Here is a 20,039-nt window from a genome sequence, read left to right as displayed (position 1 = left end):
ACAGGGGAAGCTTTGGGGGGGGGGTCCCTCCCGTAGACTTGGCGCTGGGCAGCGTCTTCGATGGGCATTGCGCGAGGAAGTGGCCAGCCTGACCACAACCCAAGCACAATCCCTTCTCCATGCGCCGAGTGTGCTCGCTCGGTTCCAGTTTCGCCTTTGGCTTGGCTTTCACGGGGGTAGAGGTCTTCGCCCCTGCCTTGCCGGCAACTCCTTGATATTCGGCCGCCCTCTCCAGGCGGCTCTCCATCTCTCCTGCCAGTTGGACCCAACCTGCCACCGTGAGGGGGTCTTCTAAAAGGAGGCACTTGCTGGACAAGTCCCTGGAGAGGCCCCCCACGAACGCGTGCACTCGTTGGGGCTCGGTCCAATCCGGCACAGCTGAGGACAGCTCCTTGAATTCCCTGGCATATTCGGCCACGGTCAGCTTCCCTTGCTTCAGGGATTTGAGTTTCTTCTCCGCCGTCTCCTTCTCGAACGGTTCCACGTACATCTGGCGCATGGTTCTTAGGAAGTGATTGTAATTGCGGATGGCTCTTGGGTTGTAACGGTACAGGTCCATGAACCACTTTGCTGCCTTCCCTTCCAGGGATTCTCCCACGAAACGCAAGCGCTCGGCATCATCGTTGAAGGTAAACCCCATGTCCATCATGTAGGCTTGGAGATGCACCAGGAACGAAGGGAAGGTTGATGGGTCCCCCAAGAATTTAGCTTTGAACTTGTAGGTGCTCCGCATTTCCACTCCCCGGAGATGGGGAGGCAGTCGACCCTGTCCCCAATCCATCGGGGCCCTCGCTCCCCGGCCCAAGCCTCGACCTACTCCTGCCGCCGCTCGCGCCGTCGCCGCTGCCCGCGCCGCCGCTGCTTGTGCCGCCGCCGCCTCTGGTCCGTCCACGTCCGCCGCTGCACCCTCCGCAGCCGCTCCGTCCGCCGCCCCGGCACCTTCAACGGCTCCACCTCCGCCACCAGCCCCGGCACCATCGAGGCCGGCGTCTTCTTCCTCCCTTCGCGCTCTCGCGAAGGCTGCAGCCTCGGCCTCGGCTGCCGCCTGCATCGCCGCCTCCTCGCGTTCCCGCAGGGTGGGCAGGTCTCCCAGCCTCCGACCGCTGGATTCGCGGGAACCTCCGTGCACCTCTCGCAGCAGGCGCCGCGTCTCGCGCTGCTCCTCCGGATCCAACCGGCCCGAGAGGTCCTGTAGCCAGTTGGTTACCTTGTCCAATTTGTGCTGCAAATCACGCATCTCACCGGCTGGCTCCGACCCGTAGCTGGGCATCCCCAGTTGATCCGGCCACTGCTCATCCCCCGTCTGGTGGTCGTATTTCGACAAACGCATGCTTTCGGTGATGTGCTTTTCCAGGAACTCGGCATGACCCGGAGTCGCTCCCTCCAAGGCTCTGATCATGCCCGAGCTGTACGGACCCACACCGGCTCCGTCGCTCTGGGAGAGGTCCCAATCCAGGCCCTCTCCCTGCTCAGTATAGGTATTTCCTTCGTCCTGCATGTTGGCAAGCGAAAGGGGTTGTGAGATTTGACTTAATGTCAAACGTGAAGAGAACTCACAACAGGCTTCTTAATTAAAGAAAGCTTTATTGGAAAGTACTACACGCTAAGGACTGAGAAGTCAAATCTGACTAGAGTACAGATTTGCTTCTGCTTATCAATACAATTCTCCCGCCCAAAACTTGACAGTTCCCAAGGGAGGGGAGCCAGAGAAAAGACACATGTGTAAGAAAAACAGAAATACATTCTCATAGCCTTGGGGAGGTGACAACAAACCCAGGCTCAGCCGAGAGGCCACAACATGTGATAAGGTTACAAAAACAAACTATTCACTTTTATGGCTAGCAAGAATACAGGACGTGGAGCAACCAGGCGCCAAGCAATATAAAACAATATAACTGACATGGAAGAACTCAAGCTAATTTATGACAGAGATTCTACAATCCTGACACCATCCCACAGTGGTGATCAGCAATTCGCTAGGTATGCAAGGAAGGGCCACAAGAGACAAACACAGGCATATCCCTTCCTGCCCACCCACTCACAATCTGCCTAAGTTCATAAAATCAGCATTTCTGTAGGTAGGTTTATTTATTACATTGTAAATTCTCACTTTTCATAATAGCAAAAAGGTTGCTAAAGTTTTGGTAATAAATATTCTTATTTATATTTAAGTGAATAACTACTTGTTGCTTTTTTGAGCACTTAACAATATTCCTTATTTAAATCCTAAAATACATATATTGGCCCAGTTGAAGTAGCGCAGACCAATGTCTTATGATGTGTTGAGGGATGTAGTGCTATAAATTTAAAAGTAGTTGCTTTTGGATCTTTAAGTTATTTAACGATAGAAAACTGTGTTGTTGGGAAAGGTTTAGAGTACGTATACTGAAAATTTCTCAGTGAACAAGTTGTTCAAATATCTGGTTATGCTCAAGATGAATTCTTGATTGTATTGCCTCAATGTTCCCCTTGCAAAACTTAGACCAGAATATTATGCAAGGCAGCTTTGCATCTGCACAGTACCATCTTTTGTCTAAATAATCTCATTTGGCTGACTGCTGAAAAGCATGCCATTGCTTACAGTTCATGCACTCCTTGTTTCTGTACAAGCAAATTCATCCTCAGAGGAAGGGCCATGACTCAGTGGAAGTGAATCTGCTTGGCATGCAGATGGCCTGTTTCAGTCTCTAGGGTTGCCAATCTCCAGATTGTGACTGAAGATCTCCTGAAATTATAACATCTCCAGGCAGAGATCAGCTCAACTCAAGAAAATATCCACTTTAAAAGCTGGATGCTATGACATTATGCCCCACTGAAGTCCCTCCCGTCCTCAGGCTCTTCTCCCAGAATTTCCCAACCTGGAGCTAGCAACCCTGTCTGTCCCTAGCCTCCCCATTTAAACGGATCAAGTAGGAGGTGATATGAAATACCTTTGCCTGAGATGCTGGAGAGCCACTGTCAGTTTGAGGAGACAATACTCACCCTAGTGAGCCAGTGGCCTGATGTGGTATAAGCAAAGAATTATAGGCAGTCACAGGAAGCATTCGGAAGATATTAAATGCACGGAGAGTTGTTCTAGATGATATATTGACTCTATTTGTATTTTCTGTATTTTTCATATTTCATATCCTTTCAGATATAATATGCTGTGAAGTGAAGGTGAAACAAGGTATTCAATACTGGAACCTTGTTGCATATTGGGGGGGGGGGAAGAAGACAACTTTTATATGCACCTTTGAATTTTTTGGTTGGTTTTGCCAGCTCTGCCACAGTGTTTTTTTTCTTTCACTGATTTGAGATAAAGCAGCTCAGATGTTCATGTGACTAACTTTTGCAAGTTTGTATGACTACATTTTGTGCATGTTCTTTTTGCATTTGTGCAGTCTGCAATTTCTAAGTGGCACAAGAATTGCTTGCAAGATTAGCTGAGCTCATGGGTAGACACTGAAGGGATGCCAAGATATTAAATAGAAAGTATCAGCTCAAATCTAAAATTGTTTTTAATTTCACTATGTTACCTTTTAAAAATTGGAAGCAGTGGTAAATGATGTGTGTGTGAGAGAGAGAGTGAGAGAAATGGTATAATAGTAAAATACTCTGGTTTCTTTTGCCTTTTCCATGCAAATTAATTTGGGTGCATTTGAAAATCTCATTGAACAATTGGCTCTCTGTTTGTCACACACAAGCAGACCATGAGTTCAAACAGCAGGTGTTTTGAGCATTACTAGTTTGGACACAGTTAGCTAGACAAGCATTTTGTGATTAAATATTTCTGCCATGTACTAAGTTGGATGACTTTTCTGTTCATATTCTTTAAAGCCAGCTTACATAGGCAAAGGAGAAAAAATAATGCCATGAAATGTAATTCCTCGTGCCATCTGAGAGATCACTGTTGTTCTTCTGTTTCAGCTGGAGGCTGAAGCTGTCTTCCGTGCGATCACCATTGCTAGCCAGACCAACTGCCCCTTGTATGTGACTAAAGTGATGAGCAAGAGTGCTGCTGATCTAATTTCACAAGCCAGGAAGAAAGGTGTGTAAATGCACCCTTGGCCCTTAAGGTCTACACATGAGTTCACTCTGCAAGCTTGCTTTGTCTTCACAATTTGCACCTTTTGCTTTTCATATGACAAGGAGCTGTCCACACAACACCTGCACATAGAACAAAGTTTATTATTGTTGTTGTTATACTTGTACCTGAGAGAGCCAGTACCTGAGAGAGCCAGTTTGGTGTAGTGGTTAGGAGTGCAGACTTCTAATCTGGCATGCCATGTTCGATTCTGTGCTCCCCCACATGCAACCAGCTGGGTGACCTTGGGCTCGCCACAGCACTGATAAAACTGTTCTGACCGAGCAGTGATATCAGGGCTCTCTCAGCCTCACCTACCCCACAGGGTGTCTGTTGTGGGGAGAGGAATGGGAAGGTGACTGTAAGCCGCTTTGAGCCTCCTTCGGGTAGGGAAAAGCGGCATATAAAAACCAACTCTTCTTCTTCTTCTTCTTTCCTACAGTCCCAAAATGTACCCTCAAACTGATTTACAAAATGTCAAAACATTATTTATTTAGAACATCTTTACAAAATAAAAACAATAAAAACAAAACATCCAAAGATATAAATTAAAGTAAAAAAGCCACAGTCCAGTATAAAAACAGACCAAAACACCCAATATAAAAATTACTAGAACTAACACTGGTGTGAGTATGACCAAAACCAAGCTTGTTAAGACTAGAATATCTGTTTTATCCCTGCTGGCCATGACTGGATTTGCAGCCCTTCATAATTTCCAAACACAGAACAGAGTAGTTATGGTCCTTTCTTTCTTGCTCCATGGTTCTTGATATAAACAGTAGCCACTTTTATTATAGCACTTTTGTATTGGGTTTGAGGGAGAGTGTAGGTTTGTGCTGGTTTAGCCTCAGCCTGCCTGTAGGTTCCTGGATGGGGCTGTCAAGAGTCATCTCAGATTTAATGCCTTGTGGTGGTGGTTCTGGCAAATTCTAATGCCCAGCCTGAGGGCTCTTCCTTCAGTGGGGAAGAGAAGGAGTGGTTTGGTGATGACAAGTGGACTGAAGGTATGTGAGAAAAGTGTGATGAAAAGTGAGCTGAAGGTACGTGAGAGAGTGTGGGGCAAAGAAAACTGACAGAAACATCATGCACAAGGGAAAAGGCAACTTAGAATTGGCTTCCAGAAAAAAAATGATTGGGTTAAAAGTGGTCTCAAAAGAAATAGGAGGAAAGGGGGGGAGGGATACACCAAAATATGAAGAGAAGACTAAAGGGATAAAAATGCATGCAAAAATCACGAGATAAACTGAATCAGCATAGGACCAGAAGCAGTGGAAAAAAACATGTGGAAAACCCCCGAGTATCTCACGTGACCTGTCCTTTCACTTTTATTTTCCTCTCCACCAGGTAATGTAGTGTTTGGTGAGCCAATCACAGCCAGTCTTGGAACAGATGGAACACACTATTGGAGCAAGAACTGGGCAAAGGCTGCTGCATTTGTGACCTCCCCACCTCTCAGTCCAGACCCAACAACCCCTGATTACATCAACTCTTTACTGGCCAGGTTGGTGATGACAAATAGCACAAACTGGCTTCTCCCAAATGCAGATGGTGCTGCACCCAACTAACCAGCAGCAAGTCTAGAAACAATAGAAATAGTAGCTCATAGAGACAAACTGAAATGTATGTATACTTAAGGGGGAATCCCAAATAGAATAGTGCAGATGTGCCCTTTAGTGGTTGCTGCATCATTACTGTAGAAAGGGCCATAATTATTTGTTTAAATTAAGAACAAAAGTCCTGACCATCATGCACCAAAGAGATGTATACTAAAGCAAGAAGAAGCAATTGACACCAGGATATTTGTCTAAACTGGATGTAATTATACAACTAGATGCATTGGCAGTTGTAAAGATGGAATATGTGTGGGAAACTCGGGACTGCTATATAACTCTGCTTGTGAAGTGCATGGTGCCTTGAAGAAAAGAGTGTATTGGCAGGTGTAAGTTTTAGAACAGGACAGCATCGAAAAGAACATAGAATAGTAGGAAGATTTCTGCAGGCATTTTGAGAGAAGGAAACATGGTGTGAATCCTGTAAAGGACTTCCTTTACAAATTGAGCTTGTTCCCCCCTCCTGTGTTTTTAAAGTAGCACACTGCTTGGTGAAAAGAATGCCAACTGCATCTTATAAATTCTGTGCTCTCTCTTGGGTGCTGTCCTCAAGCGATTTCGGCAATGTTTGGTGATTGTTTTTTACTAGAACAAATCAGACTGACACAAATCTCTCTGCTCAAGTAAAGTAGACATATGGCACCAAATGATTAAAGGGAGTTAGAGATTATCATTGGATAATCATTGGGTCAGAGGTGATGAGACTCAGTGTCTCTGAATCTGAAAATCAGACATGGGATTGGTCTGGAAAGTAGTCATTCTCTATCGATTCCTTTGTTAGTGTTTAGATAAGGCTTTTTTTGGGGGGGGGGGGCGTCTCCCTTAATTACTAAGAGTCTGTTCAGCACTCTGAGTTGCTGGTAACTAGCAGATGCCAGGAAGTAGGAAATTTCCATGGAATTTGGTGCACAAGACTTGATGTCATAAGGCATTTTCACTGTTTTTGCTGCCCTCTGGTGTCGCGACACTTAAATGTAATAGACCAGAGTAGGGAGCTATGTTTCTTTACATGCTCCGCAACACTTTTAGATGCTTTACAAAGTAAGTGAATAGTTACCATTGTTTCTCATACTGCAGTGCAAATAACCATGGGGATCAGTGAGAATACTGTGAGGTAAATAAAGAGGATGAGACTCTCCATGTGTATCTAGATAATGTGAAAATTGAACCCTCTCAATTTTCTGGGACTGTTCCATAGAGCCACTTTCTAGGGACAAAAAGCTAAGCCCTAGAAACACAATAATACCAAAGAGGTTCTATCCCAATATAGCCATCATCTAATAAAACTAGTTTCAAAGCCTTTTCCTAAGAACGGGCCTTGAAAGAGCCCCCTCTTCTGGCTCCTAGCCAGGCAGCTTAACTTGGCTTTGGGCTGCAGCTCGCAGCCGGATCAAGTGGGGCGGGTGGGGACTGTGCAGCTCATTAGCAGCAGGCAGTCAGCAGGCCAGGAAGCTCTTTTCAGCAGGGCCAGTCTAACAGGCCAAGAGGCCCTCGTTAGCAAGCCCTCCACCACGACCCTTTGCCCAGGGCCTCTCCCCTTACCTGCTGCTGGCTCCAGGCACTGAGGCGTCTGAGAGCAAAGAGGCTAGAGTCCAGGGACGGAGGGCGGGAGCTGCAGGGGCAGGGCCAATCAGGGCAAATCTGGCTTCTCCCTGATTGGCCCTATTCTAATTTGAACAGTCAGACACGTCCCACCCCCTAGGCTGTTTCAGAAATATATAGAGGAACAACAATGGATAAGGATGTCTCGCATACTTCTCACAACATGATGAAGGTTCCGAAGCCCCCTGTTGGTGGAATCTCCCCCCTCCCCCGGGCCAGGACCAATTGCTACTCTCAGGATTCTGCACACAAGAGTCAGAGCTACCTTCATCCGATACTCTGAATCAAAATATCATACCTTGAAAATCTTGTTGGTTTATAAAGGGATATAGATGTTCTACTGCAGACCAGCATGGCTACCTTCCAACTCTATGATTCTTCCAACTCTATGATTCTATGATTCTACCCTCTCATATTATCTTTAGTGGCTCTCAAGTGTAAGCATCTACAGTCCAAACACAGTTGCATCTGGGTCTTAATGAAAGAAGCTTAAGAATTGTGTGCGGACAAACACATTTTAAAGCTTGAATTGCTTAAAGGTATAGTCTCCCTGGGGTTTTACTCATTAAGCAAACAGACCATCCAAGGGTTAAAAGGAAATCACCAGGAAAGACTGGTGTGACTTACTGCTTATTAAAAAAAATCATACCTTCCTGCATACACTTTCAAGAGCTCTGACATATTTCTGCATTTGGCTGGCCAGGAATGCTGTATTCCACATTTTATCTGCTCACCTTAGTAGGGCTAAAATATGGCAGATGTGGTAGCAGAGTTAAGTAGTTAAATTTGTAATTCACTGTGTTGTTAAGCCATAGATATGAGCTTTGAATAAAGTATGATGTTCTGTTTAGTTTTTAATTTAAAGTATCCATCCAAGATCCCTAAACATAACGTGTGTCTTTTCCAAGAGTTCATCTGCTAACAGCCCTGACCAGGATGGTTCAGGCTAGCGCAGTCTTATCAGATCTTGGAAGCTAAGCAAGGTTGAACCTGGCTAGTATTTGGGTGGAAAACCTCCAAAGAAGTTGAGGATCAGTATGAAGAGGCTGGCAATGGCAAACTAATTCTGAAGTCTTTTGCCTTAAACTCTGTGAGGTTCCCATAAGTGGGATGTGATGATGACATTTTCCACCACCACCAGTCTGTTAACCTCAGTGTTCAGTCTGGTTCAGGATTTGCCTCTAGTCAATTCTGCCATGAAGGGGATATGTTGCTTGTCCCTTAGCTATCACTGAAAAGCATGCAGCACCCTTTTGTTTATGAAGAGCTGCTCTTCATCTCTCAGAACGAGTTCATACAAAACAATGAAACTGGTTTGGCTCTACATGACGCTGCCTTAGGTTTGCGTACCCTTTTGTCACAGTCTCTACTCACACTGAAGATTGTTGTTGCATTCAAACTAGCAAACTGAAGCCAGGATTGGAAACTAGCTTCAGTCCTGATACAGAGGGCAAGCTTGAATCATAATTTGCCAATTCTTACATAACCTTTGAATGGTGCACTGGAGAGAGGAAGCAATGTGCAAGTCTGTAGTTTGGCATTTTGTGTTAATAAGCCTAAAGAAAGAATTGCCTTGGAATAGTACAGTTAAAGAAATCCTTCCTTCCTTCCTTCCTTCCTTCCTTCCTTCCTTCCCCTGACACTCTTATCTACTTGTGCAAGCTGGCCAAAAACTTGGGTAATATGTTCTTACCTTTTTGCCTCTTGCCTAGTGGTGACCTCCAAGTCTCAGGAAGTGCACACTGTACATTCAGTACAGCTCAGAAAGCAATTGGAAAAGACAACTTCACAGCAATCCCAGAGGGTACCAATGGCATTGAGGAACGGATGTCCGTCATTTGGGACAAAGCAGTGGTAAGAGAGAAAAGATAATGGAGGAGAGGATAATGCACATGAATTTATAGTAGAATTTATAGTAGAAGACTGTGTTCTGAGTGCTGTGTTTTTCCAGTGTAAAGGTGAAATGTGGAGAAGAGTTGATTCTTAAGAAAGATTCTTAGGAAAGAGCAGTTCTCTAAAGGGGGTGGAAGCGTCTTTCCCTGCCCTTCTACTCCCACCCAGCGAGAGACTACTTTGGCATGGGGGCATAGCATAAAAGTACAGCATCTGCTTTGTACTCTGGAGGTCCCAGATTCTGTTTCCTGAATTTCCAGTTAAAAGGATCAGGTGATGTGAAAGACTCCTTATTGAGCCTCTTTATGGCCATTGCTGGTCATATTAGAGAGATTAGACCAATAGTATAACATGGTATAAAGCAATTTCCTGTGTTCCTGCTACATTAACACATTTTGGCCATTCACTGTCTGTACTTAAACTTCTTTTACAGGCTTCTGGAAAAATGGATGAAAATCAGTTTGTGGCTGTGACAAGCACCAATGCAGCAAAGATCTTCAATATGTATCCAAGGAAGGGAAGAATCGCTGTGGGATCGGACAGTGATCTGGTGATATGGGATCCTGATGCAGTGAAAATTGTATCTGCCAAAAGTCATCAGTCAGTAAGTTTTTGTCTTCTCAGGGGGTTCATTTGTTAAAACATCCAGAAGGTTTATAAAGCCATTGAACAGCATTGCTGGAACACGAACTGACTGCTATGAATTTGAATTGTCTGATAGTTATTTTCATTATTGTGATATCTCCTCTTTGTCTTGTGACATGCAAAATAAAGCCCCCACCTCAAAAAACAAAGATAACTTTAGAAGGAGCTGTGCTTAATAGAATGTCTGCTGACAAACTTGGATTTATTTTAAGGTGAGGGCAGGAGATTCTTGAACTGTGGTACAGAGGCAATGTACTGAACATTTTTTGAAGAACAAATTGCTTTTGTTCATGACCAGGCTAAGGGGTGCTCAAGGGCTGGTATTCTCTTAATTCTTAGATTTAAAGGTCCTCACTTCAGAATGTTTTTCAAAGTCTGAGCGAGTTATATAACATTGTTACCTAGTTCCTCCAGGTATTCTTGCATCACTCTCTTTCCATAGCCCTGCTATTGCAGTGCACTCCCATTTCTTTCCTAACCTCTGATAGTTACTCCACAATGCCACAAATATTCCATGGTTGTATTTAGTGATGGACATTGTATTGAATGGGTCATTGGCTTTGTTAATATACCTGTTAATTTTGTATTGTAGGCAGCTGAATACAATATTTTTGAAGGAATGGAGCTGCGTGGAGCCCCACTGGTTGTCATATGCCAGGGAAAAGTAATGATGGAGGATGGGAACCTTCATGTGACACAAGGGACAGGACGTTTCATTCCTTGTGCTCCTTTTTCAGATTATGTGTACAAGCGCATCAAAGCAAGGAGGAAGGTAAGATAGAGAAGGCTTAGAGAACAAAGTGCTTTTCATTTAGAAGCTTCTTATCATATGGCATAGGCACACAATTCCTTTCCATGCTATGAAGGTAGCATCATAAATTTTGGCAGTATGGAGAACCCACAAAGATACTGTTCCTCAAGCCCATTTCTGGGAGGGATATTGTTAGTGTGAGTCTCTCCCATTTGCTCATAGGTAGCTGACTATCCTCCCCCCCCCCCCCATTATGCTGTTTCTCAGTCTTTTACTCAAATTGCCTTGTATATTTAGTAAACCAGTCTCTGTGGTTCTACTATTTGCCAGATATATGAGAGATCAAGCTAATAAAAGTCTTGATAGTGGTCTTGGAAAAGAAATACAATAATTTCAGAGGCTTAGCATATGACCATTAATTTTGGTTTTCTGTTTTTTCCCATGACAGATGGCTGAAATGCATGCTGTACCAAGAGGAATGTATGATGGGCCTGTGTTTGATTTGACAACTACGCCTAAAGGGGGCACTCCTGCCGGCTCTACTCGTGGATCCCCCACCCGGCAAACACCTCCAGTCAGGAATCTCCATCAGTCTGGATTTAGCTTATCAGGTAAGTGTAAGAAGGTGGTGCAGTGGTTGAAATCTGCAGGGCCTCTACCCGTGAAAGGATGTTGCTTATATTTGGTACCATATGAGGCACTTCTCAGAATTTTCCTGACAAGGTCAGAAGCAGCAGCACCTTACCTAGATGCTAGGGCTAGCTTTTCACATCAAGATCAATAATGAAACAGGGAAATGGCTGCAGCAGTGGGTGACTGCCTCCCAACTCCTATGTCATTTACCACTGGCTTTCTCTGTGGGGGGAAAGCATAATATTTAAGGAGCTAGCTAGTATAATTGCTGCCAAAGTAAAAGTTATGAAAATATTGACAAGAGGAAAAAGAAAAGGTAAACAACCTCTTTAAAGAAACATGGGAAGCCTTTACCCATGTGACTGATTCACAGCCCTGTGAAGAACAGCTTCTAACTTTTCTGACTTGTTCTCTTTCTTTTCCCCATCTTCTACACATCTACTGCAGGTACCCAAGTTGATGAAGGGGTTCGCTCAGCCAGCAAGCGCATAGTAGCACCCCCAGGAGGCCGCTCTAATATAACATCTCTTAGTTAAGCATCCCAGTAATCAGGGAAAAAGAGGGGAACCTGTTATTTGATAAACTAAGCAAAGGTACATTAATATTTAAGAATGAAAGAGCAATGGAGAAGTGTTCAAATTTGGAAGAATCGATAAGCCTCAAGCCTTATGTTTCAAAAATGCTACTCGCTTACCTAGCTTTAACAAATATTGCGGGTTTTCTTTTATGTTTATTCATAGCCTTAATATTTTCCCGAATTTTTTTTTACATGCATGCAAATCTGACCAGTGACTAAGTTAAGAGTATGTAATTGTACATGGTGAGTGCTTGTGTAATGACACATTATAAGACGGGGACTGGAGCAAGATGGGAGATCACATGAACCAGCTATTTAGTCAGGTGACTTGGGCAGAGTCAGCCCAGGAGTTTAGTGTTGGGGATGGGTGGGAGCAGAAGGAGGTGGGGCAGGGTAGAGGGAGGTGGATGGGGGACCAAGTAGATCTGTGTATTGTGTCCATGTTTTTTTGGTTACACTCAGTGCTGACAAGAAAGTTGCCTCTGAGCAATACGTGAGGCTATTGGGAAGCTCTGTTGCATCACTTACTCCTGTTACAGATTTTATTACTTCATACATTTTACTGAATAAATAAAATTGAAAGTAACATTTTTCTGTTTGCTTTATTCTAAACTAGAAAATAAGCCCACTGTAGTATAAATACAGTGGGCGCTAGCTTTTAGTCCTGGGCCCTCCCCCACATGCCGCGGCCTACCTCAGGGAGCGGAGTCTGAGTGTGTCTGTGGGGGGGGCGGCGGGCGGCGGCTCTGCTGGGGCCGCCGCTGGCGCAATCGCGGGTGCGCAGCTTGCGCCGATCAAGGGCTCGCCACCGCTGGCGTTCGCAGCTCCGGCCCCAGTGGCGGCGATTGTGGCCCCGACGCCGGTGCGGGCAATGGCAGCTCAGGCACCGCCCCCGCTGTGGACTCCGCTGGCGCTGGCTGCTCTCCGCGCTCCTTTGGGCTGTTTTGGTGGCGGGGCGGCTGTTGCTGCCACCGCTGCCGTTGGCGGGTGCTGTGGTGCCGCTGCTGCAGTCACTGCCAGCTCCGCCGTCGCCATAACTCTCTGGAGTTCCTGTGGGGGGGGAGGGTGGGGGGAGGCAGCCACGCATGCGCGGGACTTAGCGCATGCGTGGCTCAGTATGTTGGCGGCGTGGCAGGCGCGTGGGGTTCGCGCGGCCTACCGGCGCCGTTGTCATGTCTCGGAGCGTGGCGGGGAAGACCGGGTGGGTGTTCGAGGGGGTGAGTAAGGGGTGGCGGGGCGAAGGGTGGTGTGGGGGGGGTAGGGTTTGGATGGGTGAAGCGTTGCGGGGTGGGGGGTAGTTGTTGTGCGGTGTGTCTTTGCGGCTCCTGATTCGCCCCTCCAAGTTTTTATCCCGGACAGAGCCCGCCCTAACTCCTCCCAACTTGCCCTTACTATTTTATTTAATAACCGAGGAGCGGTTTACAGATTTAATTTTCCATATCTTTATATTAGTCTTCTATTAGTTTCTATTTCTTCGGGGGAGGATAACCAGTGAGAATGTAATACTGGGTTTCAAGGAAATAAATACTCTGAACTAGTTTAAATCCAGTGGCAGAGTAGATTCAGGTGGGTAGCCATGTTGTATCTGAAAAATTGTGCACATACACAAAAGCTTACACCTTGACTAATACTTCATTTGTCTTAAAGGGGATACTGGAATCAGAATTTGTTCTGCCTCTTCAGACCAACATGGCTACCCACCTGAATCTACTCTGAAAACTTGTGTAAGACTCTTACACAAGAGCTTCTCTCTCCCATCATCTGAACTTGTTTTGAGATTTAAAAAAATAGATATTTGATCTATTCAGTAAAGTTATAGTTAGCATTTATAGACTTTCAGAATCATAGAGTTGGAAGGGGTCAGACAGGCCACCTAGTCCAACAGGATCAATGCAGGATCAGCCTAAAGCATCCAGGATAAGTATCTGTCCAGCCACTGCTTGAAGACGGTCAGTGAGGGGGAGCACACTACCACCTTAGGCAGTCGATTCCACTGCTGAACTACTCAGCCACTATTGTTCTCCACATAGTTTAAACCCACGACTGTGGGTCCTATCCTCTGATGCCAATAGGAACCTTTCCCTGCCCTCCAAGTGACAGCCTTTTAAATACTTAAAGAGAGCAATCATGTCCCTTTCGCCAGGCTAATAATTCCTAAGTCCCTCAGCCTTTCCTCAGAGGGCTTGGTCCCCAGGCCCTGGATCATTCTCGTCAGTCTCCTCTGAACCATCTCAATTTTATCCACATCGGTTTTGAAGTAAGGCCTCCAGAACTGCACACAGTACTCCAGGTGGGGTCAGCAATGCGGTATACAAGTATCTCTTTTATGATAGGTATTTCGTTTAGTCTTGTGGAGACATTCTTGTTGATCCTTTTTGCTCCATGATATCTGGAAGGGTAAGAGGTGCTAACTAAAACTTTTTGCACCTACACAATGCATATTCACAACATACTCCATGGTAATTTTGAATGTGTTTTTGTCCAATGTGAAATAACTATTCTTGTGGATTTTGTTGATAAATATTATTTTTACCTGTAAGGAGCCTAAGGTGGCTTTTATTAAAGGTAAAGGTAAAGGTATCCCCTGTGCAAGCACCGAGTCATGTCTGACCCTTGGGGTGACGCCCTCTAGCATTTTCATGGCAGACTCAATACGGGGTGGTTTGCCAGTGCCTTCCCCAGTCATTACCGTTTACCCCCCAGCAAGCTGGGTACTCATTTTACCGACCTCGGAAGGATGGAAGGCTGAGTCAACCTTGAGCCGGCTGCTGGGATCGAACTCCCAGCCTCATGGGCAGAGCTTCAGACTGCATGACTACTGCCTTACCACTCTGCGCCACAAGAGGCTCTGTACAGATCTGTAATTATAATAAAAGGCCTAATGACCTTTTGGGCCTCACAATGACCTTTTGTCCTCACAATTTAAGGACCAATGAATGCTCCTGCCTGTGTCGTCCTGCTGCCTGAGTGGCCAGCCGCCCAATCGGCCTGTGTCTCCCACCCCTAACCGTCGAGTCCAACAACTTTATCCACTTTGCATCAGACTGTTTGTTTAACGCAAGGGCGATGGCTTCATCAAATGATACTAGACACCTCCTCTGGCTTAAAGCCTGGCCAGTGGATAACAGGCCAAAATTGATTGTGCATATACCCATTCCAGGAGGACTGGTTATTTGGGGATGTTCTAAAATGCATCTTAATAGAGAGAAGGGACAAAAGAAGGGTAATGCCCAGATACGTGAGAAGGGGTTCAGACAAGAGAACAAGCCTGCCAGGTTCCTTTCAGTTGCAAGGAACCCTCCCGCAATTTCAACAGGATTTCCGCATAGGTTCCTAGGCACAATCCAGGAGATTTCATAGAGGGAACTCCTTTGGTGGATATACAAGGGGATCTGGTAACAGGTTCGACCGACAGGATAAGGAGCCCAGCACCCAAACAAAAATATGACTTGGTTCCACTGGTGGGAGGGGGCGATGCTTGTCACATTTCAAAATACAGTGGAAGGACCTGGAAGTTGACAAGTGGGCTTCAGAGACTGTAAGTGCAGGTTACAAAATAGAATTCAGCACTCTCCCACCAGACAGATTTATAATTTCTTCTCTTTCCATAAACCCAGTAAAAGAGATTACAAATTAAACTTTCAATTAGCTTTTAGCTATACAGGCCATAAAGAAGGTTCCAAGCTGCAAGTGCTTCAAAGGGTGTACTATTTCTTCACATTCTCCAAAGCCAACAGGGATGTGCACGATTTTAGATCTGAAGTTTCTGAACAAAAAGATAAAACTATGCAGATTCAGGATGGAGACCTTGAGATCAATAGTGAAATTGTTGCAACAGAATGACTTTCTGACATAGATGGAGCTGAAGGTGGCTTATCTCCATGTACTCATGTATCCCCCACACAGGAGATTCCTAAGGTTTTGTGTGGACACGATACACTACCAATACTGTACTCACATTCAGATTAGTGACAGTTCCGAGAGTCTTTTCAAAACTCTTAATAAACACAATAGTGATGTTAAGACAGGAAGGGGTGCACCTGCATTCTTAGTTAGATGACATGTTGGTTAGGGCCAACTTTTGGGATCAGGGAGTCCAGAACACAAAGACAACAATGGACCGTCTGGAGAAGTTTGAATTTTCTATCAACAGGGACAAGAACTTCCTCACTCCAGCACACAGGATACATTTAGGTGAGATAATCGATACCATACCAATTGGACATTAGCTGTGAGGCATTTGCAAGTCACTTCACAGACAAAATGTCTACTCTGCCATGACCTTCCTCCAACTTTGGAAACAGAAAGTGAACTAGAAGCTCCTTGGCCATCTTTGGAGAGAACGATGAGTTACTTCAGACAACTCACACTAAATGTGGACAGGATGCTAGCAACGATGAGGCCAACCACCTGCCCACTAGACCGATGTACATCGTGGCTCCTAAAAAGAACAGACATAAGAATAGGAGTCCCCCTCCAGGAAATAATCAAACTCTCCTTCTCAACAGGAGAATTCCTGGAGGGATTAAAGGAGGCAGTGATATGCCCTTTGCTCAAAAAAACCATCTTTGGCTCTGCAGGAGCCTAAAAACTACAAGCCCTTCTTGCATCTAGCGTTTCTGAGGAAGTTGGCTGAAAGAGCTGCTGAGGAGTTCAGAAAATCAGATAATCTTTTTATCTCAGTGTATCCCCCTAACATAGGCAGAAAAATGTCTAAGGCGGCCATCAGTAGGTGTATCAGCTCATGCATTGCAGAATCACTGGCAACTGGAAACTTGTTCATCAGTGGCCACTTTTACAAAGCATAAGAGCAATGTTTATACCACAATTGATGCCTCCTGTGGTAGGAGGGTGTTGTTGAATGCAGTGGTCTAGATAGATGAAAACCCACCAGAGCCTTAAGCTTTAGAAGGTCCCACTCTTCAGATGTCCTTCACTTCAGAGGGAGAATGGCCATTGATCACTTACCATAGAGGGTCCTTCTCTGGAGTAAAGATGACATCTGACCCCTTCTTGTCACCTCTCTGTTTACAAATCAGGTGATAGCAGTTTATTTAATTTATGTTAATAATACTCTAAAAGTACAGTAGAGCTCAATTTGTCCCTTGTGGAATTCTCTATTTTTTTTCTTTTATTGTTTATATATATATTTCCTCTCTGGTTGGAGTTGTAATGTTTAAGTTACTATTGCTTAGCTTTCGGAGTTACCAACTGAAGAGGAGGAGTCACTGAATGCATGCCAGAATTTCAAAGGAGGGTGTTTTGTTTAACTCCTACCTCCCAGGGAAGTGGATGAGAAAACTCACTCATCAGATGTCCACCTTACTCCAGAGACCAATGGTCGATCATTTGTTCTTCATAAAAATATTATATAGGGAGAAAGATGTCATTTTTACCTCAATAAGAATTACTAACACTTCTATATCTTTCCCATGATTGACTTGGAAATTACAATAACTGGTGAATGGCTCTAGAGGGACATTTAATGAGTCCAAAAAGACAACTAGTTCTTAAAGCCAAAAGAGATGCAAAAGATTGGAGACAGAACCCACAGTGAACTCATTTTGGCTCTCTTAATGAGCTGATGTAGATATGTTCAAAATGAGACCATTCAGTGATGATAATTGAAGATATTCTGAATTTCCATTGAGATGGTAATGTTGCAGCTACACTATAGTCACATTTCAAGTTAAAATACTATGAAGTACAACTTGATCAAGAGAAAAATTTGATTTCTTTAGCAGCTTCAGAGACTGTGGTACTGGTAGTGGCATACGATCAGTTTTATCACAAGTGACTAGTAGAGAGGAGTAAAAGCATGTGCATTGCACACTGGCTGATGTTCCCGTATGTTATTGATGTGGATACATCTTTAGCTGTAGGACAGTGTAGGAATGCAATGGAAGACTACAGACATGATGCTGCACTCAATCACCCCTGCACCATCCCCTGCAAGAGAACAGCACAGTGGGAAGGCAGAAGTGATTGCATTGGGGGCCCCCAGGCTTGCCCCCACCCTCGTGACTGCCTCCTTTCCATCATGAAGCCAGGAGAAGGGGGACGGCGGTCATGGCTCTTCATTTGTCTAATTCTGGTGCAGCCGGTGTGGTGGCGGCTGGCCAGGCCCGGTGCTGAACACCCCTGGCTTCACAACCGCCCATTTTCTGTCCTGTCCCCCCCCCCGCACTTGGGAGACCGCATGGAAGGGTGGCCAAAGCCTACACTGGCCACCATGCTGCTGAGCAGGTAGCTTTTCCTGCATCTTAGTGGGGGGAAGGGCACAGAAGAAGACAGAAAAGCCCACCTTGCCAGCATGGGCTTTAACTTCTCCATGCGCTCTCCCAACTGCCAGGGGGAGTGTGTGGAAGATGGATGGTGGCCGGGCAGGCTTGGTGCTGAGAACCCCTTGTTTCAGCGCTGCCGCCCATCTTCTCCCCTCACCCCCATAGTTGGGAGACCACATGGAGGAGCAGCCAAAGCCCACACTGGTGACTATACCGCCAGACAGGCTTTTCTGTGTCTTCTTCTGCACCCTTTCTCCCACTAGGTAGATGGAGAAAAAGCTGCCCACCCGGCAGCATAGTCGCCAGCATGGGACTTGGCCACTCCTTTGTGTGGTCCCCCAACTGTGGGAGAGAGTGGAAGATGGGCAGCAGCTGCAAAGCAAGGGGGCTCAGGGCCAAGCCTGCCCTGCTGCTGCCCACCTTCCATACACCTCCTCCCCCACAGTACACAGAGGAGTAGCCAAAGCCCACACCTTTTCTGTGTTTTCTCTGCTAGGGATTGGTGGTGTGTGCCTGGCTTCTGGCCTCGAGACAAACAGCTGCACAGTCACAGGCAGGTTTTCTTGCAGCTAGAGCGCTGGTTTGTTCGGGTCACGGAGCAGTTTCTTCGGCCTGCAGGTGGGCTGTTGCATCATCACCCAATAGCGAAATATCAGCATATGTGCATCACGCCTACAAGTCAAAAACCGTAAGGCAAGTTTTCCTCCATCAGGAAGCAAGCAGCTTTATTTTGACCTCCATGCCCTTGTGTTTTATTGGTTTAATTGGACACCCAAAATAAAGCTTTATTTTGCTTTGGTTTGACACCCATGTCTTTCTGTTGTGCTTTTGTTAAACTATGGAATGTAACCAAAGAATGTGCCTGAAGACTAATACACATGTCAAAATATTGATAAAAACTTGGTTGTAATCAGTCAACCATATTTTTCAACTCTTAATGCTTGGGTCTCCATAGGCTATTGCAGTGCTAAAAACAGTATTTAATAGATTTCAAATATAATTATCAAATATAAAATGTAGCAGGAAATCCATCAGGGTGTAACATGCAGAGTTCTTTGTTATATTTGCAGTTTGTACTATGCATTCAAGGGCAGAGTCTGCACTTACTTTGTTTATTTCATTGTCAATCCTGTTGAATTCAGATTGATTTGAACTCGGGTCTTTCTCTATCCCCCCTCCCCATTGAAACAGGAAAGTGTTCTGCACGTGGTTAGGGTAGTTCAGAAGGGGGGGAGCCAAGCTTCTTTCTTTCTGTTCCTGAAGGGGGGGGGGAAGGGAGCCAAGCAGGGAGCTTCTTTCTTTTCTTGGGGGGGGGAGAGGATCGAAGAAGGCAGAGAAGGGAGAAAAAATCCAACAGAAGTTGAGAGAAATTAGGGGCTTCTCCTTTAAGGCAAGCTTATCACATGGCCACCTTTGGCCAATCAGGGCATCTCTACCATGGAAGAGAGCCCAGATTCAAAATAGCTTCTTTCTCTAATCCGAATCTTGAAATATTAAGCATTAAAAGCACTCTAAGATATTGCATAATAAAGGTAGGGTCACTCTGGATCAATCCTTGCTGCAGAAGGAAAATCGCTCCAAATCAAAACGGAAATCGCAGTCTGTGTAGACGGCAGGGACTGAATTGACCTGGGATTGGAATAAAAGCTCAGTGCAGTTTACACTAAGGAGAGAATTCAGCACTAAGTGGTGGGTTAGGGAAGAAAAAAAATCCTAATTGACCCCATTCCTTCAGAGCTAGAAATGCCTACATTAAATCACATTTCGCATTTCTTTTGTATTCTCAAAGTGTAAAGATGTTATTGTTATATATTGATATGACATACTGATTACTTTCATTGTGTCTGGTGTTGTACATGGCCATTGAGCTAATCAAGCTTTTATGAGCAGGTGTTGTGGAACGATGATGTAGATAAGGAAATGTCAGGTAAAGTGTAAACTTGAGACTGTACCTCAGCTGAAACATTCATTCCAAAAA

General features: G+C 45.1%; 1 protein-coding gene across 2 annotated transcripts in view; it reads left to right on the top strand.

The window, feature by feature from the left end:
* DPYSL3 (dihydropyrimidinase like 3) overlaps positions 1–12,363 on the top strand; it is a 109,163-nt gene extending 96,800 nt beyond the window's left edge. For both annotated transcript variants that reach the window (XM_077326987.1, XM_077326988.1), the window contains exons 8-14: positions 3,910–4,030; positions 5,411–5,567; positions 8,991–9,132; positions 9,605–9,775; positions 10,409–10,588; positions 11,016–11,178; positions 11,648–12,363. In XM_077326987.1, the coding sequence (XP_077183102.1) occupies positions 3,910–4,030; positions 5,411–5,567; positions 8,991–9,132; positions 9,605–9,775; positions 10,409–10,588; positions 11,016–11,178; positions 11,648–11,736 (1,023 nt within the window). In that variant the 3' untranslated portion in view covers positions 11,737–12,363. The remainder of the gene's footprint in view (positions 1–3,909; positions 4,031–5,410; positions 5,568–8,990; positions 9,133–9,604; positions 9,776–10,408; positions 10,589–11,015; positions 11,179–11,647) is intronic.
* Positions 12,364–20,039: the final 7,676 nt, after the last annotated feature.

Source organism: Paroedura picta, chromosome 3 (genome assembly GCF_049243985.1).
Source record: "Paroedura picta isolate Pp20150507F chromosome 3, Ppicta_v3.0, whole genome shotgun sequence".
In the NCBI taxonomy this organism is placed as follows: Eukaryota; Metazoa; Chordata; class Lepidosauria; order Squamata; family Gekkonidae; genus Paroedura; species Paroedura picta.
The sequence above is the reverse complement of the archived record's forward strand: the minus strand, read 5'-3'. Positions and strand labels throughout refer to the sequence as shown.